The 21,913-nt window shown below is 40.9% G+C and overlaps 1 protein-coding gene across 2 annotated transcripts; it reads right to left on the reverse strand.

The window, feature by feature from the left end:
• Positions 1–8,205: 8,205 nt before the first annotated feature.
• On the reverse strand, positions 8,206–21,911 carry soga3b (SOGA family member 3b). Of its 2 annotated transcripts, none has more exons than XM_007234048.4 (6): positions 21,413–21,911; positions 16,717–16,951; positions 12,628–13,035; positions 12,445–12,512; positions 11,448–12,255; positions 8,206–10,500 (listed from the first exon to the last, which is right to left on the reverse strand). In XM_007234048.4, exons 2-6 carry the CDS (start codon positions 16,858–16,860, stop codon positions 10,267–10,269), a joined length of 1,662 nt encoding a protein of 553 aa, XP_007234110.3. In that variant the 5' UTR covers positions 16,861–16,951; positions 21,413–21,911; the 3' UTR covers positions 8,206–10,266. The 2 variants fall into 2 exon arrangements, with proteins under 2 accessions (XP_007234110.3, XP_015456996.3); XM_015601510.3 differs by lacking the exon at positions 21,413–21,911 and adding an exon at positions 18,065–20,184.
• Between the last annotated feature and the right edge of the window lie 2 nt (positions 21,912–21,913).

Consider the following 21,913-nt stretch of genomic DNA (forward strand, 5'->3'; position numbering starts at 1 on the left):
TCCATTGCATTGCACTATCCAGTGTTACACCAACTCCCACAACATGACATTTGAGAACATTCTGCTCAGTATAGGCCCTCTGTTTGAGCTAGTTTAAGACTGTTGACATATTGTGATTGTGTTGCTCTATATTGGCATTTCAATACAAATAGCAACAGTTACTGGTATAGCAAAGGCTAATATGGTAGTCAGGTGGAGATTCTGATTTGTTTTGTCTTAATTGATTGGTTTGATTTGAATTCTAGTTGTCAGTTTTATCAAAGAAACGAGTTTCTTACCAGGGAACAACATGAACAGCCTCTAAATTCTGAAGCAACAAAGTTTCCAATGCAGCCCAACTGCGGTTCTACCTATCCAGGAAGGTCAGAGAGTCTCCTGCATTTTAATAGGGGGCCCCCTGATTCCTGCAAATTATAAACAATATCCCTAAAACCCGGCGATCTCCCAGACATCCCCCCGTCAACAAATAGTGCCTTGATCTCCCCCTCAACAAATAGCACCACAATCCCCTTCAGCAAATAGACCCCGTGCCCCCCACCTCCCCATCAACGAATAGTGCCGGGATCTTCCCCGCCTTCAGAAAATAGCACCCCTTCACCACATTTGCATAAATAGCACCACAATCCCCATCATAGACCCCTTCCCCCCAAATTCCACGTCAATAAATAGCGCTGTGATCCCTCCATCATTCCCTCTCAACAAATAGCACCCCATTACCAAATAGCACCGCAATCCCTTCATCAACCAATAACATCACAATCTCACTCCGTCAACAAATAATGCAAAGTTCTCTCCCCGCCCATTAACAAATAGCTCCCCCTCCCACCAACAAATAGAACTGTTAACCTCTGTCAATAAATAATAATGCCTCAATCTCCCCATCAACAAATTCTGATGCAACCCCCCCCCCCTCAACAAACAGTGCCGCACCACAAACAAAAACAGCCGCAATGCCAGCAACATAAGAGTATGGAAGTTGAAACAAGGCCTAGCAGTCAGTGGATGCCAGGTGGATGGAACAATTAATTTTCGAAATTGTGCAGACATTGAACATCCCTCAATCAACAGCATCACCTGTGTATTGGGAATACATGCACTGGGAGGCATTACCACCCTCCGTGAACATCCCAGCGTGTTGTAATGATTATGTTATGACACCAGATCGTCATTTCCATTTGTGCAGATAACTATTGGCCACCAGGAGTGCTCACTATAAAAAAGCCGGGAAAAGCCTGACTTGAGCAACGTTTAGGGCTCCTCCCCCTTTAATGACCTGGAAAAACATGCTGCTCAGACCATTCCAGCACCTCCATTTTGTACTGTATCTGCTAGTTTTTCCAGTTGGAGAAAGTATGGAGTGAGTGCCATTTTGTTTTGCTACCCTTTTCTATGTTTTTGGTGGAAGGGAGAAGGGTAGTTTGGTGTATTTATTTGTTGTTGTTGTTTTTAGGTTTAGTTAGTTGTTAATTGCTTAGTTGTTTTTTTGTTTGTTATTTTGGCATATACTCACCCCGGAAGCCTTTTTTTTTTATTTCTTGTCAGTAAAACATACTGGGATGCGTTTCCCAACAGTTAAGAACTTTGTAACCTCGTACTTAAGGACATTCTTAAAATTGCAAGCATTTCCCTTTTTTGCGCAGTACACACTTAGAAGGCTTTTGGAAAACAGGCGTAAAATTGCTGTTCTTAAGTTACGTAATTCTTAAAGCTGTAAGTTATCGGGAAACGCACGCCTGGTTCTTATATATTCACATTGTCTGGTGTTTGGTCTGTCCCACACACATATCTTGCAGGTCAGTGCAGCATTCTTTAGCTTTCATAGGAAATAACAAAAGTCATGGCACATGATTTTAGCTCCAAGTCCACGACATGGCCAGCCTAACCAAACTGCTGGACCATCTGAGAGGCAGACCAGTCTGGACAAAATACTATTTTGCACCTGCAGACATGCAGCTATGTGAAGAGTCTGTTCTTTCAGAGAGACGTGTGTTTGTGTGTGTGTGTCTTTGTGTGCGAGACTGCATATACAGTACAGCACACACTGCTCTTGTCTGTATATATCTTGTCCTTTGCTGTCAGGGGCTAAGATTTCTGGCACCAAAACAACGTCACGCTTGCTATTTCAGGCCCAAGTGCTACATAGCACAGCAGAATAGCATGACTAGGAGACTGGCGTGCTGGGTAGGAACAGGCGCTAGAAGCTGGTGAGACCCCGAGGGGTTGGAACAGACCCCCCGCTGATGATTTTTAGAGTGGTGAGACAAGGCCAAAGACTGTTAATACTGCTTAATGAGGATACTATTAGTCCATGGCCATCTGATGACACTGCCATGAAATATGGGCCTTACAGTAGAGAGAGAGACAGAGAGAGAGGGAGAGAGAGAGTGAGAGAGAGAGAGAGTGAAAGAGGGGTGATAGCTTTGAAGAGAGATGCCTGAGGTTATTTAAGAGGTGTTCCATTTCGAAAGAGGAACAATTTGTACTTCGCACAATATAATTAACTAAAATTTCTAATTTCCATGTTTTTCCACCCAATAACAATAATAATCAAGTCTAAAAGTGTTTGCACCCCTAAAAATCAAGTATTTCTCCCAGAAAATTATTGCATTTACATGTTTTGTTATACATGTGTTTATTTCCTTTGTGTGTATTAAAACAACACAAAAAAAGCAGAGAAAAATAATTTTGTTTCAAGCATGTGATGCTCTTTTGTGATGCTCCTGTGGCAAGTAACAGGTGTCTGTTATATAAAATTATTCAACAGTTAGTTCGGACCTCACAATCTGATTGGTTGAGAAGTGATCTTAACGTACTGATTTTTGTGATAACATCACAGCCTTCTCACACTAAATGTGTATCACTCCGTGGACGTGTTGCCGAGTAAAGGCATATTCACACAAGACATTTTAGTATCTTCGCCACCACCAGCAGTGGCAGCAGCAGCATTAGCTTAGCACAGGCTAGCGCCCAGCCAAGGCACGCTCGCCCACAGCCTGCTGTGCTGGCTCGTCTTCTGTGGAAAAAAAGAAAAAGAAAATCCATCAGTCACCTCGGCCAGAACGGTAACCAGCCAGGCTAGGCTAAGCTAATGCTGAGCTAAAGCAAGCTATGCTAACCTAACCACAGTCCTGCAGGCACAGCTAGCTAACCAACACCACCCAGCAAAACAGGCAGAAATGCTTAAAGATGCACAGCTTTCACATGAAGGAGACTCTGCCGAGCAGGAGACGAGGGTTTCAGTGTTATTTCACGGTCCAAATGTTTATTAACCCCCTTAATCCCCAATTTTGATTTCAAGCTAACGTATAAACCATACAGTGTTTTGTAATTACAGTTACAGTTCACTTGTTGTGGAACTACTTTTTGACGGAAGGCACAGTCTGTATTAAAGCATATTCATTTGATCAATGTTTTAAGGGTCTTTTATTTTCTTTATTCATTTTGTAAAGAACCTGTTGTATAAAGCAATAGAACACTCAAGGTTGTGTGATATCCCAAAAAAACATCACGGCTGTGATTTGGTCGTAGACACAAGCCGAAGGAGAGCAATGGAACACACTTCCTCTTGTGTTCTATTGCTTAAATCATACATGAAACCAGAGTCAATTTTTGCATTGTGTGTCTGTGTGTGCTAAGGACACTAAGCATGGAGAATCATAATATCAACAATGTTAATGTCCATCTAAAGAGGTCTGAATGTTCCAGTGTCCACGATGCACAACATAATCAAGAAATGTACAACGCATGACACTGTAGCTAAGCTGTAGGAAGCTGTCTTACAGGCTCAGGGTGCATCAGTGTCAGCACAAACTATCCATCATCATTTCAATGAATGCAGATGCAAGTCTCTTATTTTCCATATAGTAAAAATAAACAAAGGACAAAACACTAGGGATGAACTTTAAAGAATAAGGTTACTGAAAACACTATGAAACAAACTGAAGAAAACAAACCAGAACACTGTAGACAAAACACGGCAGGTCAGAGGCTCAACAAACACAGATAAACAAGATCCAAACAGAGTAACAGGACAAGGTCAAACAAAAAGCACAACAGAGAACAAAGGAGCACATGGGGTATTTATACACAGGCACACACAAGGGACACCTGTGGAAGCAACGAGGGGGCGGGGTTACAAATAAGACAGGAGGTGACAACACTAATGGCTGGGGCAGGGCTAGGGCAGAGACAGGACAATAACACAGGCCATGTGCTCAAACAACACACGGGGGGAAAGAAAACTAAACAGACTGAAAGACAGGTCAGAAAGAGAAGGAACAAAAGAAAACACACAAGACATACAAAGGCTAAAGTGTGACACAGACATAAAAGAGCTAGAGCTGGAGATTGCCAAAATGTACATGAGTAAGCCAAAATCCTTCAGGGAAAACATTTGAAATGCTGTGGCAGCAGACCCAGGAGGACACCACTGCTGACACAAAGACCAAAAAGCCAGACTGTAGTTTGCCAAAATCAAGCTGGGAAAATGTCTTCTGGGCAACTGAGACCAAGATTGAGCTTTAGGGCACATCATTCTGCTGTTAAAGGATAATGGAATAAGGCCTACAAGGATATCTACAGTCAAATATGATGGAGGTTTCATGTGCAAACCATCATGAAATCCGAAGATTTCATAAGGATGTTGGGTATGTAAGAAGAAAGCTGGGTTTGTGTCTTAATTCATGGGTCTTCCAGTGTGACAATGACCCCAAACATACTTCTAAAGGCACCCAGAGATGGATAGAAAAAAGTTATGTATAAAGTATAAAGTCCCCCAGTGTTGAGCTGAGGACCAGTGGAACTGTGTTCTTTTGGGATAAGATTTAGGAGTCGTGATCATCCAATCTAAGATGAAATCGTATTCTCACAGCAATGCTAAAAATCTATTTTTAAATCTTTTCTGGACATTACAGACAGTTACTTCAACAAATGCTTTAAGTATTGGTGTTCAAATACTTTTATCCATGTAGTACATTGTCAAATACAGGGGTTGGACAATGAAACTGAAACACCTGTCATTTTAGTTTGTGTGAAGGTTCAATTAGCAGGGTAAGAGCACAGTTTTGCTCAAAATATTGCAATGCACACAACATTATGGGTGACATACCAGAGTTCAAAAGAGGACAAATTGTTGGTGCACGTCTTGCTGGCGCATCTGTAATCAAGCCATTAAGTCTTTGTGATGAATTAAGAGCCATGGTATCCAGAATAATGTCAGCATACCACCAAGAAGGACGAACCACATCCAACAGGATTAACTGTGGACGCAAGAGGAAGCTGTCTGAAAGGGATGTTCAGGTGCTCAACTCCTGTTCCCACCAGAACTGTCCGTCCGGACAATACATTTTTGCAGTCCAAACCCAGGTGTTTCCATTTCATTGTCCAACTCTTGTACAAGCATATGTGAGAAATTCCCTATTTTGACTGTATTGTAATTGATATTTTGGTGCAGTGACATTGTGAGGCTATTTTAATAATGTATTCTGTATAGACAACTGATTAAATGTTAAAAACATTATATACTGTGCATAATATTTGCAGCATTTTCTTGCAAATATTACATACATTTTCAAGTCCATGTATGAGCCACCACTGAGCAAACCAGAGGCAATGGTGATAGGAAACCCTCCTTCAGAGTGTAAAGAAGGAATCTTGCTGTAACACCTTAGCTAAAAAGGGAGTTCCAGACGGTAGCATAGACATGAGGGCTCCCAGAGACATCAACGCCCCTCCATCTCTCCATTAACTGAACTCCTGGTTGACTAATTATGTGACAGAGACAGGGGGACACCACCACCACCACCATCTCAACCTCTCAGTCTACTAGAATTCACTGTAACTTCACCCTCAGATCTCAGTATCTGTTTCTGTATTAGCCATAGTTCTATAGTTTGTGCCCATCACATTCTTATATTCATTAATTAGTACCTGTTATATTAGCCATAGTTCACATTAATTCTCTGTACTGTTTTGTTCTGTTATTTGTTTGTTGTTTGTTTGTACTGAGCGGGTCAACTCGAGTAGGATGGGTTCCTCTGACTGAGTCTTGGTTCCTTCCAAGGTTTCTTCCTCTTAAAGGGAGTCACCATAAAATTGGCAACTCTGTGGTGCTGCTCATAAGAGGCGTGGACCCGTTTTACCTGTAAAGCGGCTTTGTGACAACCTTTGTTGTAAAAAGCGCTATATAAATAAAATTGAATTGAGATCTGCAACATTTATCTGAAGACAATTAATCGTTACTGTACAAGACTGAAACTCTTGTAGGGTCACTAATTACAACCGAAGGGCAACTAAATTCTTTTAGTGCAAATTTGCGAAAAGTTGTTGAACAATGGAGCACAAACAGAATCAGCTTATGTTCACAGCAGTCTCTGTGTGCTGATGTTAAAAATAAATAAATATTAAATCGCCACTGATTGTGGAAATGACCCTGTGTGGGATGCTATTGGATGCTACATCAAAACTCCACCCTTAAGACAAAATCTGCAGGAACTCATTAGGAACCTCTACAACTGATGTCTGGCATGTTTTAAGTTTTCCATTTCACCTTTTTGCCCTATCACATAGCCCTACCCCTCTGTTTTGCGTGTGCATGCCTAGGGGTAGGGTGTACAGATTCTTGTAAGGCTGGAGAGGTAGGAGGGTTGAAGTTTTAGAGCTCACCGAAAACCGAGGGCTGAGAATCACTGGCAAGATGGCGGCACAAGCCACCAAAGACACCCCCAAATTTAATATTTTTCTACCATAGCTTAATCTGTAGTTTCAGTGTTTTATAGCCATTTTCTTCATAACAAGCATAAAAAAACGCTAGTAGTTTGTTTAGCTAACTTCCCTGATCCACCTTAAATGATGCAACAGATGGACGTGGCTAAGCATTTAAGGTGGAATGGAAAAATAAAATAAATGCTAATAAAGGCCATTTTCAGCTCCCCATCACATTAAGGCATTAAGGAAAAGATATTGGTAATTAATTGCTGCACCTCCTGCCCAGGGTTGCCAGGTCCAACAAAAAATATCCAACTCAAAGTCAGTCTAAAACACGGCCTTTAGAAGCTTAAACTAGCCCAAAATGTCTTACACATTTGAAGCAAATGGCAAAACAACTATGAGTGTACAACTTAGTATTTTATAACTTAGTTATTTTATAACAGTTTTATATTCCAGTCAAGAACATTTAATAGTAACAATAGTAGCCAAAAAAAGTGAACTGACTTTTACTTACTATTTTTTCTGTTCTCTCCCCTCCTGAACTCTCTTCTCTCCTCTTTAACATTTTTTTCATCGCCTGGTGATATCTGTTCACATTATGATTTTTCTCTCTTTCTCACTCCCTCTCCTTTTTACTATCCTCCCGTATATCATTATGTTCTCAGCGTCTTATTGTTGTAATCAATCTTTCAAGGACGTAACATCCAGGGTACACCCAATTCATTTTTAAAAGTAGCCCAAAAAAATAAGCAAGCACCATTTGGTGGGAAAACCGCAAACCAGGCAACTCTGCTCCTGCCCCCTGTCTGAAAACAAACAAGTTAATGAGCTAACCAGAAGCTATCACATCAGTGAAAGCAGTGTTGTTTACTGTTCATTTGAAAATGTCAAAACTTTAAAGAGTTGTGCCCATTCCTACGGGGAGATTTTAACCTTCTTCCCTTGTAACAAGAAGTAGGGGTACAAAAGACAAATGACTTCCAATTCAAGAGTGTAATGTGAATGGTTGTGGGTGATACCCTGTGATGAACTGGCGCCCTGTCCAGAGGATATTCCTGCCCTGCGCCCAATGATTCTGGGAAGGCTGCTAAACCATCCTGGCCCTGACCAGGAAGAAGCAAATAAGATGGAAGGATATAAAAGTTTACTTACTAATTTTTGTCAATTTGTGTCTGAAGAAAACTGACTATTAATTCTTAACTCTGTTCCATTTATCTTCCTCAAGTTCTGTTAATTACTGCTAATAATTAACACTTTGACTGCACTGTTACAGTGTAAAAGTCAGTAAATAAACCTCTGATCTTCACAAAAACTACTCAAAAACTACCCAGCACCTTCCCAGCAGACTGAACCCGGCATCCTGGATAGAAATGAAACTTTTAAGTTTTACCAGTGTACCTTTTGAGCTTAGTGTGATTCTTCTGACCTTTTGAAAACTCTGCACCCACACAAACCACTTCTCTCGCATGGTAAATAACGAGCTCCAACCTTCTGTCAAAGCACTTTAAAGCATTTATTAGAGGAGAAAAATATGAGATAAAACATCACATTACAGTAACATTGACAGCGACAGTCTTTCAAGACGTTGCATCGCCGTTTTAAAAGCCACTTCTTTTGCGATTATCCATTCAAAACAGATCATTCACCTCTCAGGGGGTGCTGAACTGAAGGGAGACGGCGATCCGGATGAGTTCTTCATAAGAAGGCTGAGACGCAGACGCATTCTGTCTGCTAAGGTCTATGGAAAATTCCACACAACAATGGTATAAAAGCATAGTTACAGTACTAAACACTTAAAGCCATACTGACTGTTTCAGACTAAAGGTCTACTTACTTACTTACTTACTTATTGCCATCTTCATACTGCCATACTCATTCTCTCACTCTAACAGCTATCAGACTTTTTAAATTAAATTATTTTGTCATATTTCTAATATTTAAGACTCTGCCACAGATTTTCTCATTTATTTTTACTGTTTGACTACAGACTCATTTTTTATTAACAATAAAGATCACTAAGTGGCTCTTTATGTTTCCATTTTTTATCCAAAGCTGGATCAATGACGATGAGTTCCTCCGTTCTGTTGCAGTTAGCAAGCTATCTATCTAGCTCTGGCATCAACTATATACAATATAAACACAAATGTCAACATATTTAATAATACCAGATAGGTATATGTTATATTAACTTCAGAGGACAGCGCTGTATGTAACTGACGAGACTTTAGCTGAAGTGCTAAATTAGTAGTTATCAAGACGGCTGGCTGTAAACAGTGTAAACAGTAAAAACACTTAAAAGTAAACAAAGTAAAGCATAGAAAATTGGTAACAACCCTCATTAAATCATTAAAGCAAGGTAACTGAAATATCTGGAGTCAGAAAAGGAGCTAAGCTGACAAACAAAACAACCCTGTTAATCATACGCTTACAAAAGTTTGATGCTAAAATGCAGCTACAACTACAACTGCTGTTGCATTACTTCTCTGTATAGCTTGATTAGCTAAGCAGCTAGCTGTTAGCCAACAAAATAGCCAACAGTTTATAAATCACTGTAGTTAAAAACAACAAATCTACTGATTTTGACTGATGTTGTATCATCCATCATCTTTATTAATAGCCACTGGAGAAAAAATGATTCTGGTTGGTGCTAAAATAAGGATAAAATTAGTAGTGCAACTGGTTACAGACGTACCGTATGTAAGTGTGTCAAAGTTCACCAAAACTGAACATGACGCTAAGTCTATTCTCTCTTCACTTGTCTGCATCAAATTCCTTCAAAATGCAAAAATGCAATTCCACTTGACTGGGCCTTTCCTGCTGATCTTCAGTCTGAAACTCCAGCGTATGGCTTTAAATGGTTTTAAAAGGACACTGAAAAAAAACAATGGCACACTGTTAATTTTTTTGCACTTGCTCATCACACCACAACTGCATCGGAGTTACAAACTACCACGTGCTGCAGCTGTGTACTGTGCATGCTTTGTACAGGCTTCGTCATGTAGCTGCAGATAAATGCCAACGGGATGGCACCACGGCAACCACGCACTCAAAAAAAAAAGAGAAATAAATAGTGAAAAGAAAAAAAGAGAGAGAGAAAACAATACAAAAATGAGAATGATAGAAATGAAGAAAGGAAAAGAAAAGAAATGGCGATGGCCGGAAAGGCTAATGGAAGGGCGTATAGGCACAGGAGTGTATCAGGCCACCTTAGATCAGTTTCACAGTCCACAAATGTGTCACATCCAAATCTACACCAGTGCGGTCTTTACGTACACCGGCGATTGTTTGTCGTTTTTACAGTAATGGATTTTAAAGGTTTTAAAGAAAAGCACAGTAGGTAAGTCTCCAGTTCCTCCTTTTAGCTGACCATTCTTCTTGACTGGGCTTTTAAAGAAAACAAGGGATATTTACAGAGACAGACACACTGAAGGTGGGGGTGAAGGTTGTGTGTGTGTATTTGAGGGAGGTGGGACAGGAAAAGATGATGCTCAGTCGTATAGAAAGGTCAGGGGTGGAAATGAGTCATTCTGTCCATCCAGGAAGGAGCTCACATGACGGTCACATGATGACTGTTTCTGTGTATAGATTGACGCTGTTGTTGAAGTTGCTGAAGTTGTTAAAGGGCTGCTTGGCTTTGCGGGCAGGGCTAGGTGGGCGGTGCATGGGGCCAGAGGGTGTGGTGATTTTTGACGTGGGGGCGTGGCTTGCCCATCGGGACGGAGGCCGTTGGTTTGCTGGCCGAGCAGGGCGTGAAAAACTTCTGGGAGGGATTGAAGATGGTTGGTGATTGACCTGGAACACCAAAGAGAAAGAGTGAGGTGGGTTCATGTGGGCTGATGTTTAAATATGGCCTAACTAGACTACAGCTGTAAAAGATCTTGCTACATCACTGGATTTTCTGTAGAGTATTGTGGTTTAAATGGCTTAAATGCTTTTGATACCACAAAGAAAAGCTGGCAATACTGATCAAACTGTGCATTACTGGTATAGCCAATACTACACCTCAACCGATATATTAGTCGGGTACATTTTCGTATCATAGGCAAACAATATAGTTCTAACAGCTTAGTGATATGTGCAAGAAATCCTGCATCCATGCATTTCAAGAAACATTTTTCAGCAGGATAATGCATGCCCACACAAACACCCAACCAGTATAATAATGATCTAAAGATCCAAGTGATTTCAAGAACAGCCGAATGTGAATGGAAGCACTTTATATAAATACCAGTAACACTTTACTTGGATGGTCCATTTGATGATGCTTAACTGACATTCAACTAACATTCAAGTGCACGTCTATTACTACATCTACATCTAACTCTAACCCAAGCTCTAATTTAACATTTTAGGATTGGGTTTAGGGTTAGATTTAAAGCTTAGGTCAGGGTTAAGTGTAGGGTAGATTTTGATTAAGGGTTAAGGTTAGGGTTAAGTCTAGGGTTAGATTTTAGGGTTGATTAAGGGTTAAGGTTAGGGTTAGGTGTAGGGTTATGTTCTATTTTGAATCATTTACATTCAACATATGGTTAAGTTGCAGTTAATAGACATTCAGTTGAATGTTAGTTGAATGTCAGTTGAGCATCAACGAGGCCATCAAATGGACCATCCTAGTAAAGTATTACCAAAATACCAGGTCCTTTCTACTTACATATAATATAAAAAGAAAAAGATAAACTGATTTGTACTATAGAGAAATGCAGAATCGTGTGAGTATGAATGTGTAAAACCCCCTTCACCTGCTGTGTGCTTCTCTGGCTGCTTGTATACTGCTGTTCCCCCGACATTGCATCCAGAAATGGACCCCTGTTGTCCTTTCTCTGGTTAATATCAGCACCATTTCCTTTTCCCTGGTACTGAGAACCAGCACAGCCACCCAGGATCCTTTCCATCATCCTGTAGTCAGCCTGCATGTCCACTGCCTGGGATCCCCACTGCCCAGAGTTTCCCTGAAAACCCATTTTCCTGTTTCCCCCGGCCTCCAACCGGTGTGGTGCTTTTGTGTGAGAGTACGAATGGTTGGTGCTGTAATTAGACCCCCAATGTTCTCCACTTTGGACCACATTGTGTCGGGGGCTTGAAGCGGCAGATGCCCTCAGATGCTCCTGACTGGACTCTGCATGTGTGGACGCCCTGCTGACAGAAAACTTTCGTTGGCAGACTGGAGTGTTCTGGGCTTTTGGGGACTCGACTGGGATTACAGTGGTGACTGTGCCGTCCTGTACCAGGGTCTTCCCCTCGTTCTCTTGCAACATGGCGCCAAACTTGCGCAACACTGACGGGCTGCCACTGCACTTCCTGTCCACCAAAGGGCACTTTCTGTCCTGTTGTTGTGGTGGCTCTGTGAAGTGGGTGGCACGAGCAAGGACAGGGGTTGGAGGGCCATCCCTCTGTTTGAAAGGAGGCTTACTGACTGATTTCTCTGGGGACGGCTCTTTGGCGCATACGGGGTCTTTCCAGCTGACGTGTCGGACTCGAGCTTCGTCAGTACCCAAGCATTTGTTCTTTCTGTTCTCCGCTTCTTCAACCTCAGCCGCACAGCCAATACTGCAGCAAAGAAGTAAACAGACCAACCAATGAATGGTGGCTAATGACAGATAGGTATACCCAAATGGAAATGAGCAGAAATAGATTTTGGCTTGAGCTGATAATTAAAACCTATTTAAATGCTAATGGGTATTTGTATTAGTGGTGTGATTAGGGAAGTTCCAATGGGCCAAGAGAGGTAGAACGTACCTGCCAGTCAGGGGCCACTGTTTATTACTGTCCTGATAACAGTAAACACTCTGATTCCCTCTCGAGCTCTGAGGGAGAGAAAGAGAGAGAATAGAAGTGAGAGACAATTACCGTGGAACCATCAAACAATAGCCTCTGCAGAAAAGCTTATAGAGATTCAGAAGAAGACAGAAACACACTCACTGTCTCTGGAGGTCCAGGATTGCTGGGGCTTGGTGTGAAATTAGATCCCTGGCTGAGGTATCCATTCAGAATGTCTAAGGTGACATCTTGACCTCCATTACTCTGGTAGCTTTTAGGGCAGCGGAAGCCATAGCCATGAAGATTAACCAAACCATCAGTGTAATCACTGGAGTAATTAATGGCTTTGCCGTTCCCCACCCGGACATCATTACTCATTCCGCTGCATGGACCAACTGGACGAAGCTCCCTGTCGCTGTTATGAGACCTGGCCAGGCCATTATAGCTGTTGACATGATAGTCATTTGCAGTGTTGACAGGAAGCAAGGTGATGTCCAGGTTTGTGGTGTTTGTGCTGGAGTTAGGGCTGGTCTCAGTGGCTCCTCTGCGAGCTTCCACCTCCTTATATAACTGCAACGTGGACACAAGACATCAATCAGGCATTAACACATGTACAGATGGAATACAGCTCAGGCTACCAAGCAGGAGCTTTCCGAACATGTCATAGCCCCATAGAGTGCTGTAAGATGATACAGCAAATCTGTTAAAGAAGACATTTCACCCCTAGGCATGCTTGGTTCTGTAGTTCTGCACTGGAGCTATCAGACTAATGCAGGTATGAAGTGGTATACTAGTGACTTATAAACTTACATAATGTGTTACCTACTGGGGCAATTCTTTTTTATTTAGATTTAAGCATTCATAAGTGTTAATGAATGTCTATTTAGTGACAGTGAAGAAAAAACAAGGACAAAAAATAAATAAATTGACTCAACATTTTTTTTCTGATAGTTCTCCAGAGGAGCAACTAGAGGCTGTTGAGTACTCACCGTTTTATAGTTAGTTATACTGTATAATTATGTTGAGACATTCTAGGTTATCATATAAATATACTTTTACTCTATATCTATGTAATAGGTGGGATTCACACCCAACACAAATTCAATTTCCACCTATTTTTTACATGTAAATCAATAATCGCAAATCAACTGTTTTTGAAAAAGCACAGAAAAACAAAATAAAGCAATATTTTAATATATAAATGTTTTCTTACAGTCCTACTGCAAAAGCAGTGCAAGACATTCAACTTAAGATCCAGTTTTAGTGGTGGAATGTGGCACATGTTGTGACTATATAGTAATAAAGCTACTTACAAGCCAAATAACTTAGTAGTACTTAGTAGCTAGCATGTAGTTTGGTTAAGTTAACATCTAGCTATTATCAGCTAAAGTACTTAACATATAACCAAATGTGCTAAACGTATTTAAAATCAGGTAAAAGTATAGATATTATGGTTTGACAATACTGGTGAAGAAGTTGAATAATCAACTAAAGCTTTTTACTCCAGTAAAAGTTTAAAATGTTTGGTTTCAAAACTACTTAAAGTATAAAAATAAAAGTAAAGTAAGAATAAAAAATGCTGTAAAGGAAAAAAAAACTTAGGATGCATCACATGAGCATATAGCGCTCTAAACCACCTCTGATTTATCTGGACAGATTTATCTAATTTTTTTTTTTTGTGAGAATTGACTAACAATGAAACAGGTGTAACAAGGCTATTTTTAAATGTAAGGTGTAGAAAATACAGATAATTGTGCGAAAATGTAAGAAATAGAAAATACAGATATTTGTGTGAAAATGTAAGTAGTGGAAAGTACAGATATTTGTCTGAAAATGCAGGTATAGTAGAAGTAAAAAGTCAGTTGAATCATAATTACTCCGATATAGTCTAGATAACCACTATTTGTACTTCATTATTCAAAACCTCTGCATATAACTAACCTTACATAGAGTAAATACCATGTTTCCAGCATCAGCTGCTGTAGAAAAATCTAACTAACATCAACTATAGAAGCTAATATCTAGCTAACACTAGCTACTGAGTAGTTAGCATCCAGCTAACCTAAGGTATGGTAAGTATCTGTGTTGTTTTGTAGTAGTGAAACCCTTCATATTCCTGTTAAAACATAATTTAAACCGTTAGCTTGTGTATTTTTTGCATTTTCCTGTGAGAAAACAAGAGAACTTTCTTGATAGCTATATTAGCCTTGTAGCTCCAATGTAAAACTAAACAAGCTAATTTCAGACAGTAAACATGACTGTTGATAAACTGCCTTTCCTAGGGGGGTAAAATCAAAACAAATTAAGTGTCAAAAGCATAACCACAACAGTGTGAGTCTGAACTTTATCCACAAGCACTAGATCGGACCCAGTGTGTGTGTGTGTGTGTGTGTGTAAATGCTCTTCTATTCCACCGTGATTAAGATCATTAGTATTTTCTTTCAGCATGTTGTGCGAGAGTGTACGCGCCCATTCCGACATTATTAAGTTCGTTAGGATCCGCTTTCAGTGTGTGTGTGTGTGGGTGTGTGTTGTGTGCAGAGCCCGCTCACTATGAGTTTAATAAGCTTGTTAACATCTGTCACGGCTGTGTGTGTGTGGGGTGGCCGGATTTGGGGGTGGCTATTCTTACACACATAAACATACACACGCACACACATACTCTGCCAACAACAGGGATAGCAGCATGTGTTGCCAGCTCCAGAGGGGGTCAGAACCCGCTCAGCCAATCAAAAAGCTTGCAGTGGGCCACCACGATAACAACAACAAGAAGAGCCAGAGTGACAGTCAGACCCCTACTGAGCACGTGCGGAGGATGCTTGGGCTGCTGTTGGTTGTTTATGTAAGTTAGTGTAGGTATTGTGAGGTATTGTTGCGTGGTTTGATTAATGTCAGTTATTGTTTGTGATCTTTTTGGGTACTGTCGGCCGGTGGCTGAGGAGATTTGGTGGATGTGATGTTTTAGGCTGTTTCTTTTGGTGTTTTGGCTGGGGTTTGTGAAGCTTTGGCTGGTGTCAGCTGCTGTTTGTGGTGTTTTGGCTGGTGTTGGCTTGGGTTTGTAAAGCTTTGGGTTCTTTAATTTGGTATTTTTCTAGTGGTGTTCACTGGCGTTTTTGGAGATTTGGTGGTTTAAACTGATATTTGTGATTTTTTTTAGTGGCGTTGACTGGTGCTTGTGGCATTTTGTCTGGTGTCAGCTGACAGTTGTCATTCCTATGGTGGTTAAAACTGGCATTTGTGATGTTGGGTTAAGGCTGATGTATGTGAAGCTTTGGCTGGTGTCAGCTGGTGTTTGTGAAGCTTTGTCTGGTGTCGGCTGCTGTTTGTGGTGTTTTAGTTGGTATTGACTTGGGTTTGTAAAGCTTTGGGTTGTTGAAGCTGGTATTTGTAATGTTTCAATACTGGTGTTGATGGTGATTTTGGTGGTTTAAGATGGAATTTTTGATGATTATTGTGCGGTCGACTGGTGTTTGTGGTGTTTTTGACTGGTGTCAGCAGATGGTTGTGATTCTTTGGAGGGTTTAAACTTGTATTTGTAATGATGTTGAGTAGTGTTAGTTGATGTTTGTTGAGTTAAGGCTGATGTTTGTGATGTTTCTGGTGGTGTCAACTGGTGTTTTGGCTGGTGTTGACTAGTGTTTGTGATGTTTTTTGGGTGGTTTCAGCTGGTGTCTATGATGTTTTGATTGGTTTTAGCTGTTGTTTGTGATGTTTTGGGTGGTTTCAGCTCGTGTTTGTGATGTTTTGGGTGGTTTCAGCTGGTGTTAGTGATGTTTTGGGTGGTTTTAGCTGGTATCTGAGATGTTTTGGGTGGTTTTAGCTGGTGTTAGTGATGTTTTGGGTGGTTTTAGCTGGTGTCTGTGATGTTTTGGGTGGTTTTAGCTAGTGTCTGTGATGTTTTGATTGGTTTTAGCTGGTGTCTATGATGTTTTGGGTGGTTTTAGATGGTGTTTGTAATGTTTTGGCTGATGCTGGTTGGTGCCATTGAGTGCTGCGGGTTGGTTTGACATGTTGCTGGTTAATTTGATTTATTTTGGTGGTTTTGGTACTGTGTGTTTTTTGGTGTTGACTAGTGTTGGGCTGGCTGTGTTTGTATACAGTGGCATTATTGAATTAACCAGTGATGGCTAGTGTGTGCTGGCATTACCAATTTTTTTTTGTTGACTGAAGTTTCCTGGTTAAGTTAATATTAATAGTGGTGAATACTGTTTGCTGTTTTTTGTATTAGTGTTAACTTTCTCTTCAACTCACCTCTTCAATCTTCCTCTGCATGTCCTGCAGCTGCTCCTCCCATTCCTGCATCTCAGAGTCGAAGGAGTCTAGCAGGTCCACACGCTCGCCCCCCCACACACATCCCCCATGATCCAGCCCACACTGAAGCTCGAGGGCTGCCATCACACTGTGTGTGTGTTCCACTGGCCCTCCACACAAAGTGACTCAGAGAACCAGCAGGTTCTCAAAAATGGTATGGTGGGACAGTGAAGTTCTGAGAGAAAGACAGAAAAATAGAAATAACTGTGAGGTGGACCATATAAATCATATTGTAAACATAATGAACACAACACCAAATATACCAAAAATTAGAAAAAAGGGCAGAAAACATTCAACACAGCTGATACCTTCACACAAATCATAACAGTTTTACCAAATTGGAGAGCATATCGGAAAATATATCTACTACATACTCAATCAAAAGCGAACAGTGTTTATTCCAGTGCATCTCCTCAGTGACTCTTCTTCTTCGCTGCAATGCCAATATTTCCATGATGTAACCTGGTAAAGCTTCCCTGCTATGCACAATGGACACACACCTGACCCATTCTGTGGCCATTTCCCATCCTTCAATCGTGCACCATCAAAGTCGTCAGCATGTGCCCCTCGCTAAGGGTCTTCATCAGACTAGCTCAAGTTACTGAGAAGTTCAGAACCTCTGACCTGCTTGGATGGGCCTGAAATAGTCCCACCTCTTCCAAAGCACCGTCAGAGAGTAATTCAGATAATGCGGAATTGATTTATGGCTGCGCATGAGCTGTCCACAGTGAATTAAGGATAGATTGTTTTTTTCCGACATCAAGGAACACGACACCCCAGGGAATCTCGGAGTGTCTCGAAAGTACCGGAACAGTACCACCGTGTGATGTAAGATCTGAGGGATATTCATAGCTCTGTAACCGGGCTATGCATCGTAAAACTCAATTCTCGTGTGCGTCACAATCTGAGCAAGAAAGGTCTGCGTTAACGTGATGTTATATAAGGACTAGGGTGAAAGGAATAGCTCGTAAAAGGTTTAGAAGCGTCAAGTGTTGGTAATATGTCATTTGTGATCTTTGTAATCTGAGATGTGACTCCCAAGTGGGCAATATAAAACTGTTCCATCGTAATGACACATGGTTACTTCCTAGTTCAAGTACAGAAAACCAAACATTAGTCTCCTTCGTTGACAAATCAACAAATCAAGATTATCCCCCCAGAAAACATGTTCAAACTAGTTTGAAATACATCTTCAAGAATGTTCAAGAAAGTTCTTACTCTTCACCAAGCAGTTATAAAACGAAATCCCGTGAGTCATCTATGTTTCATCAAAGTCCTTTAACCTTACCTTAGGCCAACTGAAGGCAGGTGGTCTCTGCTGTGACGTCTAGAAAGTAAAAACAAAGAACAGCCAAAGGCAGCGAAGAATTTAATCCGTTATCCGCTCAAAAAGTTTCTATGTGGTTGAACTGACTCTTGTCCTCTCAGTTCCACCTCGGCCAACAGCTCTGTGCTCTCTACCGGCTGTTCTAAAGTCCCCCCTCCAGCTCCCCTCTGACGTGACGTCAAAAAAGTCCAGCGGATTGGATTTTAAAGCTGTCCCACGTCCGGCCCCACGCCCCCAGGGCAAGTGCCTCTCTTCAAGGTAAACAACCCCGTCGCAGCAAGACTTTATAGTGCCTCCTGCTATTTCCACAGCGGCGTCACCCGGCCTGGTATCCAGTGTCATAATGTCAGATTTATTCCGCCATTTGCCGTCTCCATGTGAGTGACTGTCGTCACCCGCATCTCCGGGTTATAATTACAAAAGACACAGGGAAAGTGTTTACAAGGCTGTTTTTGGAGGGTTATTTTAGCACGGCCGCTGCCAGGCCATCCTGTTGCTGCTCTGCTTTAGGGACTTGGTAGATTTAGGCCTTGTGACTTCAAGGCCAGGTGCTGATTCGTCCTGCCTGCAATACCAACCAGTAGTGCTAAATGCGTCGGCCATCACAGGCCACTGGCTAACTTTTTCTTTTTTGAGAAGCCCACGGCCAGAATTAGCATGCTGTCAGCGGATTTGATCCCGGCAGTTCACGCTTGATTTAGTTTGAATTTATTGTGACACTGGCTGGTTGCACAATACGTGGCATGCGTCACCTCATCTGCAACGGTATCGACCACTGACCCAAATAGCCACCGGACATGATGATAGATGGCGTACAAAGAAAACAGAGCAGTTGGGACATGTAGGGGATAAAATAGAGGAATGTTACATAATATTTCCTAAAAACAAACTTGCAAATTTATATGAAGTTGGATGAGCCAGAGTTAAATTTTAAGTTAAAATATTCCTGGTTTTCAACCACAGCTTACCATAAAATAGAAATAACAGAGTACTGGAATACTGGTATACCTGCAATCAATTTTGCTCTCATTTTAATATGCAACTGTTGTCCATAGAAGGTTATTTCTGCAACTTTACAAACTCACATTTTACAAAATGCATTCCAAATCTGAAAATCTGAAAACACCCATCACCCAGCAAGGATGCAATTGGTTCACTGGGGCGTCACGTTAGATGCTTAGTTGCTTAGGAACAGCCACTTTGCCCGGGTCTATCCCACACAGATGAAGCTGTAGCAATGAACTAAAAAAAGGCAAAAGATCTGGATTGGATCACTGTTTGCAGTAGGCCGGCTCTGTATGTTGGTATTATCTCTAATCCTGGGTCTTTCAAGCAGCTATTTTCATTTTTACCCGCCAAGCAACCACTCATGTAAAAATACAACCCAGTCAGCACAGATTCTTTTTCACTGTTGAATGCAAAGAGTTGCTATTGGCATGATGAAGTACACAGTTAGGAACACAGCCAAACAGTCCACAGGTTATTATTGTTCCTGTAAACAAGAACAAGCTCCCGCTGCCGTCCTCCAGAGAGGTATTTCAGTGCTCTACAGATGCTGAAAAAGCTTATCTCTCCACACGGGTGCTCTGTGACCTTATCTACAAAGAGCCGGCACAAGTCCAGGATGTAGTCCCTGTTATACAGAGTGAACGGAGCAAGCAAAAGCTGCCCTCGATCCAGACAGAAATGAATCAGGCATGCCGCTGATTGGCTGGAACAGGAGCTTGGAGCCACACCAGCTGGTTGTGGATGGAACTGAATGCAGGAACCCCAGACAATAATTGAACTGGCAGCACCCAACACATGGCAGAGTTACCAAAGTCAAAGAAATCTGTTGATTTGTTAATTAAACGCATTGCTTATTCATTTAAAATGTTCAATCTGGACATGTTTGGTTGCTTTTCTAGTTATACATTAGAGCTAACAGTAATCGAGGCTTATGAATAACTGCATGTCTCACAGAGATGTGTCAAAATCATTTCAACTCAAGTATTGTGTCTTTTAGGTGTTAAGAAAGAGAGCAGTTGAAAAGCTGCTCGCTTTCTTTCTTTAAAAGTAGTTAAGCAGATATGCTAGCAGGCTATTAGCAATCCAGCTATATGTGTATTAAGTTTACAAAGAATATTATGTATAACTAACTAAAGTTCAACTTTTTATTGCTATAAACTTTGCCTTTGTAACTGAAAGCCTGCCTGAACTGAGAAAGGTTTTGTTTTGTTATGCTTAAAGCTTAGCATTTAAATGGGATTCTCACTAAAAAGCTAAGCTTTTAGCAGTAAAGACAAATTAGGTATGGTTCAGATTTCCGGAGGGAGATTATACGTGTAACACAGCTCTGTTAGCTAGGTTAGTTAGCTAGCTTACTTAATTTTAGCGTTGTTTAATGTCTAAAAGGCATCTGTGCAGTCCATATTCATTGGCTAAGGTGTTTCGGTTATATATCTTAAACTTGAGCCATAAGACACAATTTATACAGCCTTCACTGCATTTTACATACTATTAATTTAAACTGCAATACATGTTTGCTAATCTACTTTACGTGAAAATTAACAATAACTCCAGCACATATGAGTAACAGGTTTATTAAACAAACATAAGAACCAATAATTCCTGTCTTTTTTCCTAAGCCTTACTGTTTCTGTCAGAAAACCCTGAAGGAACAATTTACTCCTATCTCCTATCATATGTTAATACAAATAATAATAAACACTGCTATTACCTGACTGGAGGAGTGTCAAAAACATATTTTTTAAATAATGAAAGTGTAGATTAGTATAAATCTGTACTGCAGCATTAGTGTTTCAATTAAGAAACTTTATTAGTCTCACTATCTTTATAGCTGCTATAGTTGCTTTAAAATATTTTAATGTAAGTAAAATTTAAAAAGCAACAAAACATAAAGGCTTTTTACTTTACAAACAGCAATAAATTATCTCAAAATAATAACACATCTAAACTAGTTGAATTTTTTAAAGTAAACTTTTTAACACTAAAATTAGACTAAAATGCGCTGCCACTATGAACGGGAGGTCGCAGGTTCAAATCCTGTTCATGTAGCTCTGCCATTTGCTGCCGGCGCCCAGAGGGAGCAAATTAATATAAGCCATCCCATATGGACACATGTGCCAGCCCCACTTATATACAGTAGGTTGGGTGTGGCTTCCACACATCACACATCCCTTTTCGTCTACATAGCCACTATTTGCTTTCACCATCTCCCGATACTTAGTTTACAAACAGTTGTACACAGTTACAACACAGTCTGATTTGACTGCCTTTATGTATTGTATCTGTCATCTACACACTTACCTTTGGAGAACTAGGACCCAGCCAGAAGTTAGTAGTTAGGAGAGGAATTCTGGGAAATGTAGTGATGAACCTTCCGTGTTGTGAAGAGCAGTCTGTGTTGAAGTTAATGCTGAGCAACAGATGTACTTATAGCAGATTTAAAGTAAAGGCCCAGTAGATGCCTGGTAGAGTCCATGGCAGACATGCACTCTGGGTAATGTAGTCCACAGTGGCACCGCAGTGCATGTAGTGAAATTCTCTTTTGATGCAGTAGACATGCACAGACCATGGAAGTCCTGCTGAGTAGCTGTAGTCTTCAACAGCAAAAAACACACAAGGTCTGGGTAATGCAAGTTCCAGTGGCAGCCATAAGCAAGACCTCTGGAAAATGTAGTTCTTATGAGTTAAGAGTGTATTCTGGGTAGTGTAGTCCTGTGCTTGAGAGAGCCTCCTGTAATTCTGCGATCATGGCAACGCACACACAACATCAACAAACAAACGGAAATCAAAGGGGGCAGGGGG

Source organism: Astyanax mexicanus, chromosome 13 (genome assembly GCF_023375975.1).
Source record: "Astyanax mexicanus isolate ESR-SI-001 chromosome 13, AstMex3_surface, whole genome shotgun sequence".
Lineage (NCBI taxonomy): Eukaryota > Metazoa > Chordata > Actinopteri > Characiformes > Acestrorhamphidae > Astyanax > Astyanax mexicanus.

Bases quoted from the DNA above. Each gene is read 5' to 3' on its own strand.
- soga3b (XM_007234048.4), bottom strand. From the start codon at position 16,860: ATGGCAGCCCTCGAGCTTCAGTGTGGGCTGGATCATGGGGGATGTGTG. The intron at 12,256-12,444 runs GTACGTTCTACC...TCTTTGCTGCAG, and splicing joins CAGTGGCCCCTGACTGGCAG to TATTGGCTGTGCGGCTGAGG. The intron at 10,501-11,447 runs GTGAAGGGGGTT...TTGGTGTTCCAG, and splicing joins GCCAGAGAAGCACACAGCAG to GTCAATCACCAACCATCTTC.